The following is a 22,346-nucleotide window of genomic DNA, read 5'->3' as shown; positions in this document are numbered from 1 at the left end:
TGTATAGTCATGCACAGTATTTACAAGCCAGTGGGGTTTTCAGGTTTAAGTCTGTAATGCAAATACATTCAGCATCACTAAGGCTGGTTGCCCTTGCTGGAGTGTAGGCAGTCACAGAGAATGCACATGGTGGTGGTCTGAAAAAAAAACAGCTTGGACACGTGCAATTAAATAAATCAAAAATAGTGGTTTCATAATGTGTCAGTCTGTAAAAGTGATTTCAAATTGTAAAAAGAGATTTTCACTTGGCCCGAAAAAAAAAGAGCAGTAAGTGTGCTTTGAAATTGGCAAAGAAATTTCGTTTTGGCACTAATGTGAAAACATGACTCTGTGTGCATAGAAGAATTATAGGCAGAGATTTATTGCGTCTTGCTCTGGTGATTTCACAGTTGCATTAGATGGAAAGGGGGAGCGAATTATTGGGGGAAGAAGCAGAGGCTTAGCACACACCCATGTCCTTGCCGTGTATAGTCATGCACAGTATTTACAAGCCAGTGGGGTTTTCAGGTTTAAGTCTGTAATGCAAATACATTCAGCATCACTAAGGCTGGTTGCCCTTGCTGGAGTGTAGGCAGTCACAGAGAATGCACATGGTGGTGGTCTGAAAAAAAAACAGCTTGGACACGTGCAATTAAATAAATCAAAAATAGTGGTTTCATAATGTGTCAGTCTGTAAAAGTGATTTCAAATTGTAAAAAGAGATTTTCACTTGGCCCGAAAAAAAAAGAGCAGTAAGTGTGCTTTGAAATTGGCAAAGAAATTTCGTTTTGGCACTAATGTGAAAACATGACTCTGTGTGCATAGAAGAATTATAGGCAGAGATTTATTGCGTCTTGCTCTGGTGATTTCACAGTTGCATTAGATGGAAAGGGGGAGCGAATTATTGGGGGAAGAAGCAGAGGCTTAGCACACACCCATGTCCTTGCCGTGTATAGTCATGCACAGCATTTACAAGCCAGTGGGGTTTTCTGGTTTAAGTCTGTAATGCAAATACATTCAGCATCACTAAGGCTGGTTGCCCTTGGTGGAGTGTAGCACTGTGGACATGGGCTTTTTATAAAATCTGAAAAGTGGTTTCATAATGTGACAGTTTGTAAAAGAGATTTTCACTTGCCCAAAAAAAAGAGCAGTTTGTGTGCATTCAAATTGGCAAAGAAATTTCGTTTTGTGACTATTGTGAAAAGAAATGTAGTAATATATTTAAATACAATAACAGATTTTTTTTTTAGTTTTTTTCAGGTATTGCTGAAGAACAGTGAACAAAATTTAAGATGCCTACAAAATCTCGAGTTCAAAAAACGCTAAAAAAAAAACTATATTTGAAGACAACTGGAGGACCAAAGTTAGTAGAAGATGCTGATGTTGGGAAAAAGAAAAAATCTTCTGGTAAGCAAAAAAAACAATTTCTAAACAAAATATTCAAAACAAAGAAAAATGTACAAAATATCTGTTCTCGGAAAAATGTAACAAAACATAGAGAACAGCAAAAAATAGAGAATTTTGTTAATGCAAATATACCTTCTGCAATTGAAAAGTTTAACATAAACAGAAAAACAGCATTTAAAGAGATACGTAGAAAAATGTTTCAGAGAAGAGTTATGTCCAATTTGATAAAGGATATAAAGAAATATAAGCAAAAGGCTAAATATTACAAGAGAAAAAAAGAAATTGAAGCCATTGCAGCAAAAGCATTAGAATTAAAAAGGAAACTATTCATATTAATTTTGAATAGGATGCGTACATTAGATAAAATGGTTAATGTACTGAAATCACAAAGCAAAAGCAAAAGAGTAGTGAACAGAACAAACTTTTGTAAAGTGTTTTTAGGAAAGTGGATGCATAGTTCAAGTAGTGAACCTTTTTTTAATGAAGAGAGCTATTTTCAAAGTAATAGTTTGCTGCATGCAGTTGACACCAGAGGTCGTTCATACGAAGTAAAAAATGGTTGCATAATGGAGAAGGAGATAATGGTTCCAAGAGATGAGGTACAAGTGATGGCAGATGAGGCAATGGGGAGACGTCCTAAAGCCCCAGTGTACACTTGGAATTGTAGTAGTATTTGCACTGTGCGTCAGGAATCTATTGACAGATTTCGAGAGTTTCTAAGAGAATATAGTAAAAAAAGTGTAAAACAAAAGATTAAGGTGCTTCAAAGTCTGGATCCATGCAGAGTGAGAGAGAATACTGGTTTGCAGGGTCATTCTCTTGCTTGTCTATCTAGAAAAGTGTGCAATAGTGTTTTCCATCATTTTAGGATGCTGGCTGTTCATCATACTGGAATGAGAAAGTTTGTGAGACGGTTGTATTTTGCCAAAAGTCCAGCAATAAAGTTAAATGAATTGAATAGGGCTCTGTTCCGAGGAACGGTATCAGATGTAGAGAAGGTTGTTGATGAAATTCAGTTTTGTTACTTTGGTCCTGAACAAAACAGTGCAGAGAAGGACACAGTAAATGAGGCAGAAGTGGAAGACAATGTAGAACCCTCTGTAAGTAACACATTTAATGATCACATAACAAAATTTGAAAAAATCTCTAATGAAAGACCAAATTTTACTTGTATTTGTTGCCGCAGAACTCATTATAGAAAACAAACTAGGAATGTTGATCTCTACAGAAAGAGTGAAAATGAAGATAATTATAAGTGGAAGGATTTTGCCACATATATATTTCTAGAAAATTGTTTTGAATTGGGTGAAGATCAGCGTATTTGTAAATACTGTTATAACAAGTTAGAGGAAAATAGAATGCCGACCAGAGCTGTACATAATAATTTAGAATTGGATGCTATTCCTGCTGAACTTTCTGAATTAAATACATATGAGTCTATACTCATTCAATGTGTTCATCCGTTCCAGACCATAGTACGTATGGAGCCCAAAACTGGTAAATTACCTCCTTCAGATTTACTGAGAGGTTTAAAAGGTAGAGTGGTGTATTTGCCCTTGGATTTGAAAAAAAATATGGAAACTATTGATGCGGATACTTTGGAAACTGAACCATTAATTATTCTGGTTAATGGTGTACCTACAAAGAATAAGAAGATTTGGCAGGAGCTGGTAGATGTGCGGAAAGTACAAAGAGCAAATTTGTATTTGAAAAAAAATAACAAATGGTATGAATCAATTTATATAGAAGAAGAAGAAGAAGAAGAAGATTTACAAGGAGACACAGAAACACCAACTGGACAAATTGAAAAAGTGGACAAGTCAAAGGAAGAAGAAATTTATGAACATTTTAGCATACATCCTCTCCATTCGAAAGAAGTTATGGGAGACAATTTTGATCTCTTTCAGATGAAGAAAGCAAAAGGAAATCCCGTGAGTGTATGGGAGGAGAGCTTGGAAGCTCGATGTTTTCCCCAGCTGTTTCCTAAAGGAAAAGGAGGACGATACGATGAACGTCCAGAACAGATTCCAGCTTCAGAGTATCGAACTACAAGACTATATGCTGAAGATCCCAGATTTCGACAAAGTATTCCTTATTTGTTCCATCTTTTATTTGAAAGCGACTTGTCTGCACTGTCTTATGCAGTAAATCACATTTTAAAAAGTGGAGTACATTTACAAAATGTGTCTGCTAAGGATTTTATGGAGAAAGTGCAGCACCGAGATGATCATTTGGAAACACAACTGATCAATCTGATGGCTTGTCAGCGTGGGACAAATGAATATTGGTACCGACGCCATGGTGAACTAAAATGCATGTTACGCAATTTAGGAACACCAACATGGTTCCTTACCCTAAGCTGTGCCGAGTACGCTTGGGATGATTTACTGGATTTTCTACGAGAGGCCAATTCAAACATTAAAAACATCAAATACAAGACAGCAGGAGAACTGTGCTCATTGGATCCGGTTAATGTTTGCAGATATTTCAATCATAGATTTGAGGCTATGATATCCTTCATCTGCAATAAAAAAAATCCACCCCTTGGAGAAGTAGTGGATTTCTTTTGGAGAAAAGAGTACCAGGCAAGAGGTGCTCCTCATATTCATATGCTGCTGTGGATCAAGGATGCCCCAAAGTTTGGAACAGATACTGATGAAGCAGTGTTATCTTACATTGAAGAATATGCAACATGTGCTATACCTAAAAGCACAGAAGAGAACAAGTTAAAGGAGCAAGTTCTACGTTTCCAAAGTCATCGGTGTGGAAAATACTGTCGACGGAAATACAAGAGCAAAGAAAAATACTACACTAAATGTCGATTTGGATTTCCTAGACCTGTTCTTTCAAATGGAAGAGTCAACAGTTTTATGTCAGCTGTGAGACATAGTATCACAAGAAAATCACCTAAGAATACCTACAACCTTAAAAGAAAAGAAGAATCAAAAAATATAAATGACTACAACCCAGTCATTTTATCCATGTGGAACGCTAACATGGATATACAGTATGTTGCTGACAATTCCATTGCTGTTGCTCGATATGTAACGTCTTACATTACGAAATCAGAAAAAACAGAATTGAAGGAAATGTGGGAAGAGATTTCTCACGAGAAGACTGTCAGTAAGAAGCTGTACAGTTTCAGTTTGAAGATGTTATCGCATCGAGAAATTGGATCCTACGAATGTTCAGATAGGTTATCTTCTGCAAGTCTCTACTCGAAGTCAAGAAGAATAATTTGGGCAAGTTTAGGCCTTGCAGCAATGAGAAATCGGGTACTGAAATCTGTTGGAGAAATTGAATATTTGGCTGAGAATGACCCAGAAAGTACAGATATATTGAAAACAAACATGTTGGACACATATTATCCCAAGAGAAGTTATCATCTGGAGAACATGTGTCTGTATGAAGTGTTACAGAACTACATTTATTCACGGAAAGCTGCAGAAGACATCAACAGTGGAAAATATAAAGTTGTTGGTGAAGAAGGATGTTTGGTGAAGCAAACCAAAGGAAGTTTGATAAATCACCGGAAGCTGAGTTGCGACACTACCGACAAGAAAGAATTTTACTACTTGGCTCTTTTACAGTTGTTTAAACCATGGCGTACAGAGGATGAACTACTGGGAGAATTCCAGAGCTATGAAGATTCTTTTAATGCTTGCAAAGACAGCATACAATGCAGTACATTCTCAACTTATCTGCAAATGTTAAATGAAGAAATTGAACAGGAAACTACAATTGCAGCAGAAATAGCTAGAGACAGTTCTCAGGACAGCCAAAGTTCAGGAACATACAGTCAAGATCCCCTAGGACAACCAATCGTTGAAAATGAAGCATCAATAGCCATGAATGAAGTGGAAACGGCTATGAATCAAGGTCAAGAAGAATTTATAGACTTAGAAAATTTGGAAAGACAACTGAATCAAGAGCAGCAACAAATTTATGAAGAGATCAAAAACAAAATTGATCACGGATTTCTACATATCAAAAAAGAGTGCTCATGCACATCATTTCATCCAATCAGGATGTATGTAAGCGGACAAGCTGGCACTGGAAAAAGTTTCCTAATTAAAGTCATCAGAAGCTACCTAAAGCAAAAAACGGATTCTACTTTGTCTTGTGTGGTTACTGCTCCAACTGGGTTAGCAGCATATAACATAAAAGGAATCACCTTACATCGTTTGCTAATGTTACCAGTGGAGCATGAGAACAAAATACAATTCAACAAGCTAACTGGAGAAGCATCCTTGGAAGTTTCAAGAGTATTGAAGAAGATGCAAGTTCTCATTATTGATGAGGTGAGCATGGTATCAAACTTAATGCTTGCCTTTGTGCATTTAAGAATGCAGCAAATTTTGAAGACAGACTATGACGTGTTATTTGGTGGAAAACACGTCATAGTTTTTGGGGATCTTTTGCAACTTACTCCAGTTAAAGGACAACCAGTGTTTAATACTGTGACACATGAAGACACGAAGAAGTCATTGGGAAGCATTGGAAATACAAATATTTGGTCCTTCTTTGAGTACAAGGAACTTACAACTAATATGAGGCAAGCAAACGATGAAGAATATGGAAGTATTCTGAAAGATATCAGGATTGGACTACTCACAGAAGTTGGGAAAAAAGCATTACAGAGTCGGCTGCTACATAATTTATTTCCAAAGGAAGAAATAGTTGCAGAGAAAATATACAAGAATATTGCAGAAAACAAAAGTGTCATCTGCTTAATGCCAACTCTACGTGAATGCTCAATATTTAATGAGGAGCTTTTGAAATTGGAAAAGGAAGACATCAGGAAATTGGAAGCAGTGGACAAAATTGAGGATGGAAGAATTACTGTCACAGTAACAGGCAAACTGAAAAATAAATTGGACTCACTAGAGAAGAACATCTCCAAAACAGCAGGATTAGAAAAAAATCTATATGTTTGCATGAACTGTAGAGTGTTTTTAAGGAGAAATTTGGATGTTGAGAAAGGCTTAGTGAATGGAGCGATGGGAAGAGTTGTGGGTTTTATTAATTATCAGAAAAAAGAAGGAATTGAATGTTTACAGATAAAATTTGATCAGATAGATGAAGTTAAAGATATTTGTCGTTGTACAGTTCGTTTTATGCTTGTGAAAGACTTATATGTACGTAGGAAGCAGTTTCCGTTTTCACTAGCATATGCTGTAACTATCCACAAGTCTCAAGGATTGACTGTAGATTGTGCATTTGTGAACATTGGTTCAACTGTGTTCAAAGAAGGTATGGCATATGTAGCTTTGTCACGAGTCAAAACATTATCAGGTTTATTCATGATAGACTTTGATGACTCAAAAGTTAGTGCTGATACAAACTGTGTAAAGGAGTATAATAGATTAAGAAGAAGCTATGCTCCTCATTTAGGTCAGTATCCTGTGTTGGAGAAACGTGTAGTTTCTCGTAAAAGGAGAAATGAGAATATCTGTAATGAAGATGTAGAGAAGAGGAAAAAAAAGAGGAGTGATGTAATTGCAAGCAAAAAGAAAAAGGAAAATGAAGAACAGGTTGTAGGATGTCATTTTGAAAATAGCTCTGGTGTCAACTGCTACGCAAATGTAGTGCTGAATGTTGCATTTTATCTGGAAAGTTTGCAAGAGCAGATAATAGTAAATCAGGGAAAAAGATTCTGTTCAGAGCTGAGTCTCCTTTTTCAAAAGCTGAGTAAAGATAAAACTCAAATAGAAAGTGCTACTGACATTAGAAAACTTTTAGATGTATGTTCAGGACGAACACAGTTTTCACAAAATGAACAGCAAGATGCACACGAATTTTTGATGTATTTTCTTCAGGTAGTGGAAGAAGAAGGAGTTCCCATTGACATTTTTTTTGGTCTCTCTTATAAATGGGAACATAGTTGTGATAATTGTTATAATATATGTGGCTCTATTGTTGATAATGAAAGGTTTATTTATTTGACATTGCCAGAGAGTAAAACAGTCACTTTTGCAAAATTAGTTAAAGATGCTAATCATAGCATGAAATGTGGTGAGTGTAATTCTGACATGTTTTCATCATTAATTTTAAGGGAATACGGACAGTATGTAATTTTAATGATGCAACGATGTAGAGCTGATGGTTCAAAATTGGATACTTTAATAAAGAAGTTTACAGGACAGCAATTATCAATTTCAGGAAAAACTTTTGTAACTGTTGCAATAATTTTCCATGATGGACCTACTGTTACTTCTGGACATTACACAGTTTATCTAAAATGTGAAAAAGGCTGGACACTGTGTAATGATTCCCAATTGATTTTCAAACAACGTTTGCCTTTTGATTTAGCAAATTCCTATCTAATCTTCCTGAAACCTAAATTTTAGAGAGACTTGGCAAGATCTGGACAAAATAATTTTACCATTTTACTGGATTACCATTGCAATTTTGTAGAAAAAATATTTTTATAATTATCATTTGGCCTAAAGGAAAGATAACCAATTGTAATGTGGACTTTTTTAATGCAATTTTGAAAAACCAATAATTTATAGATAATCGGTAACTTCTGCACATTTTAAATTTTGGAATGCTATTGGACTGCCATTGGAAATTTTTTCAAAAATGATTTAAAAAATTACTATTTGGCCATGTGGAAAAGTAAGCAATTCTATTGTGGACTAAATAAATTATTCAAAAAATTTTCGTGAACCAAAATGTTACAGAGAATCGGTGAGATCTGGACAGATTAAACTTTAGAATTTTAATGGATTTCCCTTGGAAATTTATTCCAAAAAAAAAAAAAAAAATACTATTTGGCCTAAAGGAAATGAAATCAGATGTATTTTGGAGTTATTTGAGATATAATATTGTGATTATACTTCTGAAACAAACATATCAGACGGTATTTTAAAGAAATAAGTATTGTTTTTAGATGATTTTTTTTAGAATAATATGCATTTCTGTAATGATAAGTTTAAGTGAGAAGAGATTCTGGGCTTTTTTAATACAATCTTTGAGATTGTTATTTTTTTTTGCCCGCTGTAAAATGATGAATGCAATTGCTTTCACAATTTATAGTGAAATGCAATATATTTTGAAAACAGCAAAAATAAGGCAAAAATATTTTTTTGAAAAAAATGTAAATATGTATACTGTATTATAAATTGTTAAAAAAATATTAATACTTTTTTCTTTTTTTTCAGATCGATATAGAAAATTTTCGAAAACTACAACCATTTTTAAAACTATTTTTTAAAAAAACAAATGAATAAATATTTTTTGGAGTGAGTATGGTAAGTCAATAATAATAATTGTAGTCTCTCAAGGACCTTGTAATGTGATAATTGATTTTTAGTGTTTTTTTTAAAAAATAAAAAAAAGGTACGCGCACCGTACGCGTACGGTAAAAAAAAAAAAAAAAAGGTTTTAAAAAACATATGTAAAAAAAAGATGAAAGATAAGGTTGGCTCTTAAAAGAACCGTTGTGTTCATGCAGGGACAGAGGAAAGGAAGCATGGGAAAATCATTCAAAGCTACAAATGTGCTGATCTATTTTGTTGTTCACTAGGGAAACACTGGTCTCCCTATGACAAATTAGACCTTTACAAAATGTGCAATGAATATCAACCTTCCGAAATCGAAGGTTCATTTCCAGAGGGCCAGCAAAAGGAGATTCTCCCCCCACAGATGAAGGGCTCACCTGACCTGCAGAAGAAGGAGTCAGCCCTGCAGATGATGGTCCAGGCTGAGCTGCTGTGGATGTACTGGCTCGTCTTTCTGAAGAGTTACCTCCAAAAAGATGACCATGTGTCCTTCCGTGTACATCCTGGAGGGGCCTCTTCATGGTGTGATTCCCAAAGGAATACTTCCTGTTAGGATTACCTCTAGAAAGTACACGCTTACACAGACAGCAAGTAACTAAGGGTGCATTCACCTTTTGCTGGCCTTCTGGAAAAGTAAAATAATCCCAAACATAAGAAGGCTTTTGTTTCCTCGATCTCTGCCTCAAGACAGTGCTGCTGGTGCTAGGCTCACTCTCAGAAGAGCTCTGCTGTTCTGCCATCGTATCCCAAAGACAAACCAGCTCCTTCTCCCAAGGGATCACAAGCAGAAATGAGGGGAATGGGTGTGGTGTAGGAGAGTTCTAGAACTGAAAGTAGTTTCAACCAATCAAAAGTTGTGTTTCATGATCACATGACCTACCGTACGCTTACGGTACGCTTACGGTACGCTTACGGCAAAAAGTACGCGTGCGCGTAAAAAAGACACGCGCTTCCGCGCATGCGCATAACAGTCACTCCCCGGCACTTCCGCGTAACGTGCGCGTGTGGCGTAAGCGCGCACGCGTCCCACGCGCAGTACGCGCGGCTACGCAAATTGCGTAACTATACGCAAGCAGCGTAGATAGATTACGGACGTTGCGTAAACCGTACGCTTACCGTGAGCTTACGGTACGCGTACTAAAAAAAAAAAAAAAAAAAAAAAAAAAAAAAATCTGGTAATAAATTTTACATGTTTATTTTAAAAAAGATATTAAAAAAAAATATTTAAGGATTTTAAAAATTTAAGCATAGTCTTTATATAATGAAAGAAAATTAAATTAAAAATATGTTTGAAAAAAATGAAGAATAAAAAAAAAAATTAGCATTTAAAGAACCTTAGAAATTCACTGAAAAAAACCATAGGTTTCACACACGTTATAGTTAGGAATTAGCATTTAAAAAACCTTAGAAATTCAGTGAAAAAACCATAGGTTTCACACATGTTATAGTTAGCTGGACATTTTACTCGTAAAAAACCAATGAAATTGCCCCGTTATAGTTAGTTCAGCTAACTATAACTCACGCGCCCGCAATGCACTGCTGATGACGTCACATATTACATCACTCATGACATGGTCAGTGACATCACTCATGACATCACTGATGACATCTCAAATGACATCACTGATGACATCACTGATGACATCATCCAGTGAATGTGTGTTTTTCTGAAAATTAAATATGTTTTATATATGTATATCTCAAGGTCGATGGAAGAATAAATGGGTATATAAGTGTCTAAATGGATGATTTGTTTTTAAAAAATTGATTGTGTAACTGACTGATTAAGTGTATCTCTCACTTTGTGTATAAGTGGCTGCATGGGTTGGTGAGTAGCTACATGGGTGTCTATATAGGTTAGTAGTTGTTTTTTTGAGTATCAGTCTGAGTGTCTGTATGGTTCGGTGGGGGGTATTACGTAGTGCATAGGTGCATGAATGAGTGACTCACTGTTTGTATGTGTTGAAGACAGCATGTGTGCAGGACTGTATGGGTGGATGAGTGTGTGTATGGGTGTGTTAGTGAGTGAATGACTGTCCCAATAGTGTCTTCAGGAGTAACTACATATGTTTTAAACTAGTATATGTGACTATTGGTGTATATATGTGAGTATATGTGAGAGGGACAGATTGAAAGAGTTCCTGTATGAATAAGTATGTGTTTCTATAAGTGATTGTTTAAAAGACTAAGTATGTGTAAGTTTCCGTAGAAGTAAGTGTGGTGGTGTGTGTATAACTGTATATGCAGGTGAATGTATGTTTGATTCTTTATTAGCATGAGTGACTATGTGTGTGAGTAACTCTATGGATGAGTGGCATTATGTAACAGGATGTATAGGTGTATGAGTACATATGATGAGTGAGTACATGTATGAGTGACTGTATAGGACTGTTGGTGAATGAGTGGATGTGTATGTGGATCTTAGAATTACTGAAGAGGTTGTTGTAACTGGTATTGGTATGTCCATTGTTTTGAAAATTTTAGTCTCTATTTTTGAATGTGTGTATCAAAGCTTATATTAAGGTGAGAGGAGGTCTGCCACTCTATCACAAGGATGATGTCATCAGTGAGGTCATCAGTGATGTCATTTGAGATGTCATCAGTGATATCATGAGTGATGTCACTGACCATGTCATGAGTGATGTAATATGTGACGTCATCAGCAGTGCATTGCGGGCGCGTGAGTTATAGTTAGCTGAACTAACTATAACGGGGCAATTTCATTGGTTTTTTACGAGATAAAAATGTCCAGCTAACTATAACATGTGTGAAACCTATGGTTTTTTCACTGAATTTCTAAGGTTTTTTAAATGCTAATTCCTAACTATAACGTGTGTGAAACCTATGGTTTTTTCAGTGAATATATATATATATATATATATTTCTTTTTTTTTTTCTCTTAATTATAAATCCTGTAGCCTGAACACTGAAATCTTAGCCCTGTACCCTTAACACTATACCTTGAACTCTTAACTTTGAATCTTTACCCCTGCATCCTGTAGCCTTAATCCTGTCCTCTTAATGCCGAACCTTTAGACAAGTACTATCAACCACGTACTTTAAACGCTATAACCTTGCATCTTTAAACCTGTACCCTTTAAGCACTTCTTAATCATGAACCCAGTTCCCAGTTCCCTAAACCTTAATCACTTGTAGCATTAACCCTGGACCTGTCATCCTATGCCCTAAAACCTTTACCCATAAACCTTCAGCACTGTACTTTTAACCATGCAACTTGATTACGAGTTACTTGGAGGGACCTGTTCCATAGTGACCTTCTGGTTCGGAATTTAAGACATGCAATAAATGACACCAATTATAAGTTTTCGCCTATTGCAATGGGGAATAACATGATGATGTTGGTCTTTCCTCACCAAAAGCAAACTCCGAGTTTTTACCAGGCCTTTTCACTGGGTAAATATCTGCGGATATTCCCCAGCGAAAACTCGGCGGCATAGTAAAAAAAAAAAAACTTTGCAAGAATCATGTAAACAGGGGTTTACAAGGGTGTCACAACTTACCAAGGCACTCGTAATGAAGGCCTAAAATGTTCTATATTTTTATTGATATTAGGGAGTGCAAGGATATTTCCCATTCAAACAACATTTTATCTAGAACACACACAGAAGCATGGCACCTGCTATTTTTTGCAATGCAAATCGGTATTCTTGTTTACATTTAAGATCCTAGTATTCAAAGAATGGCAATAAGAATGGATTACAAACTTATTCAAAATCACAAGTATATCAACCGAGGATGCTTTTTGCTTAGGAGCAGGGCATTATTTGTTCCACGAACTTAATAATACCATGTTGGTCAAGCCTCAATTAAAGACAAATGTGCCCACTGAATGCATTTGCTTGTCACTATTCCTCCAGTGTGAATTCGATCTAAAAGGATAGCATATGATCAAATAAGTTATTACCTCTTAGTTTCTCTGTATCTGAAAAATATTCTGTGCATTTGAATCTAAAATCTATCTTCCAAAATTAACTTTAAGACTTTTAAATGCGGTATATTTTTATAGCAGTGGACCATTCAATTCTATTCGTGAGGGTATATTACCATCAGGTCCCTCTGGTCCTCGCCCCATTCATTACATACTGAGATATACCTATCTCACAAACAGGAAAAAAAAAGAAAGAAACTCTGGATCCTTACCCCATCCCTCCCACCGGGAGTATTCAGTTGTACCTACCCAGCATTCCTTCTGTTCTTTTTTATGTCTGTTGACAGAATGAGAAGAGTCAGAAGCTGTTCCTGCCTGGAGCTGTTCAAGGTATCTTCGCAGTTGGGCAGTGGAGATGGTGCTGGTGTGCATGTCTCCCCCTCTGCCAGGTTAGAGGGAGATGTGTGGAGCGATTGTTGAGGAGCCTTCCCATCCAGGGTACAGTCTGGTGGGTTTCCTTTTCTTGCTACGCACCTCCCTGACTGCTGGGCGCGAAGGGAGGTGCGTCATCAGTATGTGGGCAGCATTCCTTTCCGGGGGACCCGGGTGCATGGTGATGAGCACTTCCATTTTTTTGTCCATCTTTCAGTGAGGCACAGGCTGTGTAGGCCACACTGAGTGGATCAGGCGTGCCAAGAGGGAGGGTGCACCTGCAATGGCTGGATCAGGCGTTGGAACTGGAGGCAGCAGAAGATCCCAGTCGCCCTCTTAGGCAAGTCCCAGGTGAGTACCGCATAGTGTTGGTTTAAACTGCTATGTGCTGTGAGGATCACAGTGTGCTTTCTTTCCTTGTGTGGTGTGACATTCTGTACTCCTGGCGCAATGGAGAAGCATGCAAGGAAACGTAAGCATGTGGAGGCCTCTTCTTCCTATTCCTCAGTTTCCTATTCTTCTTCTCCTTCCCAGCCTAGATTAAAACGCTGCAGGGAAGGTGAGGATACCAGACTCTGGCGCCTGATTTGGGAGACATTACAGGAGATGGGTAATGGGGGCAATCCCAAAGACTCTGTCCTGGTTCAGGCATCTCATTCTTCGGATTTAGAGGAGGAGAGTCTGGGGTGGAGGAGAACAAATGCAAATACATTGACAGGGACATGTTTCCTGAATTGTTGAAACATTATAAGTCCAATATGAAGTTTCCTGATGAGAAGGTTCCGGGCACTTCTAGGGGATCACTGCATCACCAGTTCCAGAATGCTGCCATAGTGCATGTTCCTGTCCATCCTTACATCCACAAGGTGTTAAAGAGGGAATTAAAGGACCATGAGGGAATCATGCTTCCCTGATTCATGGCCAAGTTGTAACATCTGCAGGATATGTCCAAAGAGTTGCTGGGCTCTATTCCCATTGATTTGTTTGTGGCCAGTCTGGTAGGGAGGATGTCGCAGACTGAGGAGGCCGATACTAAATATTCAGTCGACAGAGAGTGGATGCTTTCCTTTGAAAAGTGTACTCCAGCTCCCATCTGGCCCTGCGCACTGACATTTATGCAACATATGTAGCCCAATACCTTCTTTTGGATATTAAGACCCTATATAGGTCCGTGGATGACACTTCTGACTGTTCAGGACTGTGGGAGCACATCGAGTGCCAGGTTGAATTTCTTTCAGATGTGTCCTTTGTGGTGCGGGCCTCTGCGCTGTCTGGTGGGACTTGCGTGACAGCTCGCTGCAACCTGGTTTTGAAGGATTGGAAAACTGATTCCGCCCAGAAGGCCTCAGTCTTGTGGTTGTCCTTCCAGGGAAGTATGATGTTTGGAAAAGTAATGGAGGGCAAGTTACACAAGCTTTTTAAGGGGACGAAACACCAATCTTCCCTGAAGCAGTCCTTCACTGATAAGCAGTCTTCAAAACCGAAGTCACTTTCCCTCAGCCGTCTCGGCTGGAGTTTTCCTGTGTGCAGGGCAGGTTTTCTCCTGGCCGGGGAAAGGACAGGAAAGTCAAGTCTCCCCAGCCTGAGCCTCATTCCTGACTATATGACGGAAGAGAAGGAATTGTTGGTCGGCGGACGAATTAAGCATTTTATTCCTGTCTGGGAGGAGTTTTCTTCAGATGTGTGGGTGGTGGACATTGTGGGACAGGGTTACCAGAGCGAGTTCACTGTTCCACCATTCTGGTGAAGAAGGCATTCTTGTCTCTGAGAATTTGCTCCCTTTTGCAGAAAGCAGCCATTTGTGAGGTCCTTCTGATGGAGAAAGGACAGGGCTTTCACTCCTTAATCTTCCTGGTGGCCAGGTCGACAGGGGGGTTGAGACTGGTGTTGGACTTAAAGGCCATGAACAAATTTGCCATCCAGGTGCCCTTCACAATGAAGACTCTGCAGAGGGTGATCCCATTGGTTCCATGGAATCCTCTCATGTGCAGTTTGTATCTGCAGGACCCATACTAACATATACCGATACATTCCTATTACCAACAGTTCCTGTGCATCTGCGTTCATGGAAATCATTATCAGTTTGTGTCCTGCCCTTTGGCCTTCGGTCTAACCCAAGGATTTTCCCCAAGGTCGAGGCTCCATTAGTCGCTTCTTTACATTGTTGTATCCTTATTGGTCTGATTCGCTACTCTGTGCTCCATCCCGGGAGCAGCTTCTGCTCGATCTACAGGAGGCTTGTTCAGCCCTGAAGTCTCATGGGTTCCTGCTGAACCATTTGAAATGTAAACTGGCGCCTTCTAGGGACATGACATTTATAGGGGCCAGATTTCCTACTGACCTGAATAGGGAGTTTTTGCCAGTACCCAGGGCTATGGCCTTGATGTCCTTAGCATTGACGGGGATGAGGGGTTCCTTCTTTCAGGTTCGGCTGTGGTTACGGCTTCTGGGGCTTATGACTGTGGCAGTGTTCACTGTGCCCTTGGCCTGTTTCCATCTTCGGCTTCTGTGGATCCATCTACTGATATATTGCTATCCAGTGTGTCAGGACCTCGACCATCTGGTTCCAATGTCTCTTGTTATCATTCCAGTTCTGTGCTGGGGGACAGTGTTGGATAATCTTTCCACAGCGGTGCTGTTGCAGCCTAATCCTCCTGTGGTCCTCACTACGGATGCCAGTGCTTTCCGATGGTAAGCCACGGTGGAGGCCAGCTCTCTGCAGGGCCGTTGGTCTCTGCAGGAAGGGAGGTGTTCCTCCAATTGTAGGGAGCTAATGGAGGTCTACAGGGAAGTCATGGGTTTCCGTCTTCCTCGGGTGGGGCCGAATGCGGTGATGGTGGCCTTTCTGAACCATCTGAATGCGGTGGCTGTTCCCTTGTTTTGCTGGGTGGAAGGACATCTGTTGTCTCTAGTTCATGTCCGGGGTGTGGACAGTGGGCTGTCAAATGCTCTGTCACCTCTTTCCTCCCTCTAAGGAGATGTCTCTCACCTGAGAGGTCTTTCAGCAGGTGTGGGGGAGATTTGATGTTCCTATCCTGCAAATATTTGCTTCCCAGCTAAATGCTCAGTTGCCCCGGTTTTGAGCCTGAGTTCAGCAGGTGAGGGCCTGGGGGTGGATGCCTTGACCATTCCTTGGCCATTCCGCTTTCCGCCAATTACTCTGATTTCCCGGTTCTTGCCTTGTGTGATGAAGTTCAGGGTGGTTGTGGTAGCGGTGCCCTTTTGGTCTCAGCAATCTTGGTTCCTCACTCTCAGGCTCTTAGCTGTTCATGGTCCCTGTGTAATTCCCTGCTTCAGCTCCCCCCTGAGGTTGGCTTCATTGTTGCCCCTTCCATGGCTGCGGCCGTCAGTCTGGAAGATGAGACTCCGGGTGTAGCACGAGGAGCTCCCCAGACATTTAGCTTTGGCTGCCCAGCAGTCTCATTGGTATTCTACCCTCAAGTCCTATCAGAGGCACTGGGGGAATTTGCAGCATTGGTGTGCGTCTCTTCAGTTGTCTCCTCTGGAGGGTTCCCTTATGAATGCAGTTTCTTTGGGAGGGTTTCGAGAAACATTTGGCTGTGTTGACCTTACAGGCCCAATGGGCTGTGATTAAGGAGTTGCATTCCCCGTGGGGCAATGTGGCTGATGTGGACGAATTGGTCTCGCGGTTGCTGAGAGGTTTTTCTCTGTCTCATCCTTTGGTGACGACTCTGTTCTTGTTGAGGGACTTGCCTTTTGTGTTGCAGGCTTTGGTTGCAGCTCCTTTTGGTTTGTAAACACAACTAGGTCTGATCACCAAGAGCAGTCAGACACAATTCTTAGAGACTCCTGGGGTTACTATCTCCCTTAGAAAACACCTTCCCAGTACAGTTCCTTTTAACAATCAATGAACTGATCAGTCCTTGCTGCTACAATTTAAAAAAAAGCATATGTCAATAACCATATCACACATGAATACCACCGTGATAAAGAATCCTCACATCAATGTGTATATCAAATTCTTCAAACAGAAATGAAAAAATATGAGAACGGTTAGAAAGCACCTCACGTGCGCAAACCCACAGGGCTACTGGATGGTACTCACCAGTGTGCCCAAGTTATCATCATCGGTTGCTTTCTTAACCTTAACAAAAAGAGAAAGGAAAAAGAAAAAAGGAGTGTGCTAGAAATCCACAAAGGTGAAAGGTCAAAAACAACATAGACAGTGTGTGACCGATAACACTGAGGCTTCGTGATTCACTCAATGTGCAAATGTTCCCAACCGTGCTTCTCAATGAATTAAAAATGAGGTATCACTCACATACAACACCACCTTTATTGAATGTTGTGAGTGTTCCCAATTTAAAAAGCAGGCATGTATCTGGCCATTTTCATTTGCCACAGGCCAACATAATTATTGATGCAGTAGTACCATTGGGGAAGATTATTCATAGGTAAATCAGAAATGGTTGCCACTTTTTATGCATTGAAATATTTTTCACTCAGTAATCGTCTGGTGGGATAGCAAACTGTCATCGTATAACTATTGGTATAGTAGTACCTGTGGGTTTGCGCACATGAGGTGCTTTCTAACCGTTCTCACATTTTTTCATTTCTGTTTGATGAATTTGATATACACATTGATGTGAGGATTCTTTATCACGGTGGTATTCATGCGTGATATGGTTACGACATACTCTTTTTTTTTTTTTAAATTGGAGCAGCAAGGACTGATCAGTTCATTGATGGAGTGGGGGGCGGTCTGATCTCTTGATCCCCATTTTGCTCCTATTTTTGATGTGCAGCTCCTTTTGAGCCTGTGGAATTGTGGACATCAAATTTGTCAATTTGAAGGATGTTTATCTGATGGCCATCACTTTGGTCAGGCGTCTTGGTGAGTTGGGGGCTCTGATGGTGAGGGAACACTTCCTGTCTTTTTCTGAGGATGGGGTTGTCTTACGTTTGTATTCCTTTTTTGTGCCCAAGGTGGCTTCTCAGTTCCATCATTCTCAGGAAATGATTTTGCCTGCTTTAAGTATGAAGCATGAGTCTGGGGATGATATTCCTTGGTCTTTGCTGGATGTCAGGAGAACCTTGCGCATCTATCTGGATTGTACCAGTCGGACTCCCTGTTTGTTTCCTTTGGGGTTTCGTCGTGGGGTGGGAAGGCCTCTTCTTTTTCCATTGGCTATTAGCTGAAGCAGGCCATTGAGTTGGCTTACTCTCTTTCGGGGTCTGCACCTCTCACGGGGGTGCAGGGGTGCTCTACTCGGGGGATGGCAGCTTCTTGGGCTGAACTGCGGGGGTTTTCGCTGTCTGAGATTTTCAGGGCTGCTGCTTGGGCCTCCTCTGATACTTTTTTGTGGCATTACAGGATCCAGCATTTGCTGTGTGAAGGTACTAATATCGGATTGGGGTGTTGCAGGCTGTGAGCTCTTAAATTCCTAATTTTCTATTCCATTACATCACTTGGGTGCTGCTGTTGTCTTTGTGTCCTTGTGCTTCTGTTGATATGAATGCTTGTGTGTCGCTTGGGTATTCTCAGTATGTAATGAATGGGACGAGGACAGGAGGGGCCTGGTGGTAATGCCCTATTACTTACCTGTAATCACATTAGTCCTGGCCCCTTTGTCTTCATTCCATTAATTATTTCCCTCCCTCCCTCCCTCCCTCCCTCCCTCCCTCCCTCCCTCCCTCCCTCCCTCCTGGATGGCCGGCCTTCATATTGGGGCATTGTAGTTCAGAAGGAATGCTGGGTAAGTCCAACTACGTATTCCAGGTGGGAGGAGGTGGAATAGGGATCCAGTGTTCCTTTCATTTTTTTCTGTCTGTGAGAGAGATATATCTCAATTTGCAATGAATGGGACGAGGCCAACGGGACTAGGAGTAATGAAGATTACCGGTAAGTAATCGGGCATTACATTGTGTAATGTGAGATTGCGCTTGCCTTTTACGCACCTTAAAGTCCCACTTTGATTTAGAAAACAAATCATAGGAATCAGACACACAGTCTGGATTTGTCAAATTTTTGTGATAAAGTGCACTTATAATAATAAGTATTTCACTAGTGTCACAGGCATGTCATTGTTCTTACATTTATGGTGAGGGTGGGTTAAGGATCATTTTAGAGTGGGCCATCCTGCATATGTGGGTGAACAAACTTATTTCATGTACATCCCCACCATGATAAAGTGGGTAAATTTACTCATGTGAAAGTGTCCTCCCTCAGCGGGAAAAGGAGCCAGGGAGTGGGTTATAGAGGACAGTATTCTTACAGTGATTTTTTTCTTGTACAGAGAAAAATAGTGTATTGTCTAAGTGCACACTACTGTATACTTTAATCATACAAGTTCCACCCCCATTTAAAAATAAATCTTCATACGAACATTTTTGGGGAACTGGAGTACTCCTGTATATATGTAACTGTCTTTGAGTTGCCAGGCATACTGTTATGTTATGTTATGTTATGTTATGTTAGGGGCATTTGTAGTGCGCACAGCTGCCCCAGCTAAGGGGCCTCCTGGCGCATGACAAGATAAACATAGCCGCACCTAACAGAACAGAGGGAGTGACAAACAGAGAGCACAGAGGGGGAGCAGTTAAAATAGCACAGTCTTTAAAGCTTTGCGAAATAAGAAGAGGTCGTCCAAAAGGCGAGTCTCCAACGGAAGAGAATTCCACAGACTAGCTGCTTTCCCCCGAAAAGACCGACCTCCCAATGCGACTCAACTTGAATCTCGGGACCACCGCAAGCGCTTGGTCCATCGATCTCAGAGAGCGAGAAGGTACATAAAAAGACAGAAGATTCCAGAGGATCCGAGGAGCTAGACCCTTCAGGATCTTTAAGGCCAGGCATAAAACTTTAAAGTCAATTCTAGTTTTCACCGGCAGCCAGTGTAGAGACCGGAGAGTTCTGGAGACAGAGCAGGACCTAGGCAGGCCAACTATGGCTCTGGCTGCTGCGTTTTGGACGCGTTGGAGGCGGTTGATTTCTGCCAGATTTACCCCTACCAGGGGTATTTTAATCTATTAAACGTCAGAAATATACTCTAAATGTAGGAAGAAACCTAGTATATTTATGACTTTTACTTACAGGGTTTGTGAATTAGGCCCCTTGAGAGGTGTTTGGGTGGTGTAGCAAAGACCAAATAAACAAGAGTATGCAATGTAATGTAGCACCATATATAGCAAGGACAATAATAGGTTGCATTAACAAAAAGAGTTAGAAAGAGAAGTAATACAAATGGAATAATATATTGGCGATGTATAAAATACATGAGCAGCCATGGAAACTTCTGAGATCTAAAAACACAAATTATTAAAGACATCTACAGTTTAATTTATGATGAAAGACAAAAAAGCATATTTAAGTGTTCTCGGAAATAACAATGAATGTCACAAAGGTGAAAATGTATTGCTATAATCACCGAGTTAACGGGGAGGGGGGCTGATTTACATTCGCAAAAAAGACATTTCAGTTTTATTTTATGGAAAAAGGCAATACACCAGAGCATATAACTAATGAAATAATCAACCAATGACTTGGCTCGAGGCTCGTTATTACAAGACTTCAAAAGATAAAACTGTTTTAATAATGCATAAATTAATATAGCAGTGGATTTAGCACCTGAGGATGAGATGGGTCAAAAACAATCCACAGAAGTTCTTAAAAACTTAGAGTTCTATGATTTTTCAATTCTCTGACACATACCTGCATTGAGTAGAGGTAAGTTGACTTTTCCACTTAATACTTCTGAGGACGGGCACTCACAGACTAATGCGCACTAGAATATGAAAAGAAGAAACGTTTTAAGGTGAATTGTAGTTAACCAAATGTACTAACTGGTGTTAAAAAGTCTAGCAAGGACATGTGCATTCACTGCATATGCTGGCTCCAACACACAAACATTTGCAGTCATTAAAGGCCTGTATTTTGAGTCATTGTTGTTTACTGTTCTTATCTGTTTATGTTAATTACCAAAATATATTGGAAGCCTACAACTGCTTCTCCAAACAGAGAGTGAGTGTCACCTTGAAAAAAGATACTCGTTTGCAAGCTTTGCCTGAAATTCTGAAAACCACCACTGAATTTAATAGAATTCTTATTACCCAATAACAACACATAGGGCCCAATTCACAAAAGACAGTGAACACTTTATTGCTTGAGGCTTACATCCGCAGTTTGAGCAAATAACCAACAATCGAGCAATCCACAAAGGATTCCAGCACGTGTCGCCGGAATCGGTGGCAATTCAATTTTTCTAGCATCAGTTGTGCAACCCTTTGTGAACTCCATGTTACTCACATGCGTAGCCGTTTAAGCACACGTACATGTGCTGCAAAGATGCATTTGCGCTTTCAAAATTTTTTTTTTTATTTCTTCAGAGGGAAAATATATTTTTCTAGGAATAATGCCTTTATACCCCCTGTAGTTTTGGAGAGCTCAATCCCTTGATGTCTGTCCTTGACCAGAGTAAATCTAGGACCCTATCAAGCAGGAGGCTATGCATGTTAAAGTTTATGCATACTACTAACCACCATGGTCGTTCGTCCAGTTAGGCAGGCACTTACACCCTGGAATGCCCAGAACCCACCTCTGTGAGCATATTTGAGCTCACAGAACACGACAGTTTCGTGGCATACATTTCTGAATGGGAATATCCATTTAAACATGTTAATTAAGATTTCACGAGTGGTAAATTAAGGTATTTATGCACGTAGATTCAATGTAGGTGTGCAACCTACCTCTGTGAATCAGGGTCATTACATCTCTCTACCTGACTTGCCCATTTCTTCAAGCTCCTGGCTGTATGGGACAGAAGCAGTTGAAGGTTTGAGGCCCAAGTAATATAGTGATTGGCGCGCAGCTTGGCTCCTATGTAATTAGATTGTTAATGAGCATGATTGATTTCTGTACCTTTGGCTTGTTTGCATTTAACTAAAGCAGAACTGATGTCCAAAGCTGCTAGCTGCCTGAAATTGTATTTAAATGCAGGGATTAAGTTAAGACTAACCATGACAGTGTCATCTCGGAAATGGCTGTCTGAAGTTTTGTTGAATTCACATTTTTTTATTGAATTAAAATGCTTTTCCAGTGAAATAATAATTATTCTGTTCTTTCAAGAGCAAGTCCAAAGTGGAGGCTTTTATACATTATGGTACCCCGGAGAAGTAACAATGGATCTAAAATTAGATTTACAAGTATCGTGCATGGGCAGGAGGACAGTCGTCCCCTTAATACGTAAATGGGTCGTTCATTAATCCCTGTTATTGAGTGATCATATTCCACTCTCTGAGTAAGACATTTTAAATATTGTGCATAAGGTTCATTGTGAGGAAAGTTGTCTTAGACTGTATTTGGGAAGAGGGGTACACTTCTTACAGTAAGTGTG

The 22,346-nt window shown here is 39.8% G+C and overlaps 1 protein-coding gene across 4 annotated transcripts in view; it reads right to left on the bottom strand.

Annotated features, from left to right (window-relative positions):
- INPP4B (inositol polyphosphate-4-phosphatase type II B) overlaps positions 1 to 22,346 on the bottom strand; it is a 2,419,090-nt gene that overhangs the window by 939,740 nt on the left and 1,457,004 nt on the right. For all 4 annotated transcript variants that reach the window (XM_085641585.1, XM_085641586.1, XM_085641588.1 and 1 more), the window contains one exon: positions 20,666 to 20,738. In XM_085641585.1, the coding sequence (XP_085497711.1) occupies positions 20,666 to 20,738 (73 nt within the window). The remainder of the gene's footprint in view (positions 1 to 20,665; positions 20,739 to 22,346) is intronic.

The sequence above is a fragment of the Triturus cristatus genome, chromosome 2_2 (genome assembly GCF_964204655.1).
Source record: "Triturus cristatus chromosome 2_2, aTriCri1.1, whole genome shotgun sequence".
Taxonomy (NCBI): Eukaryota; Metazoa; Chordata; class Amphibia; order Caudata; family Salamandridae; genus Triturus; species Triturus cristatus.
This window is presented reverse-complemented; position numbering and strand designations above follow the sequence as displayed.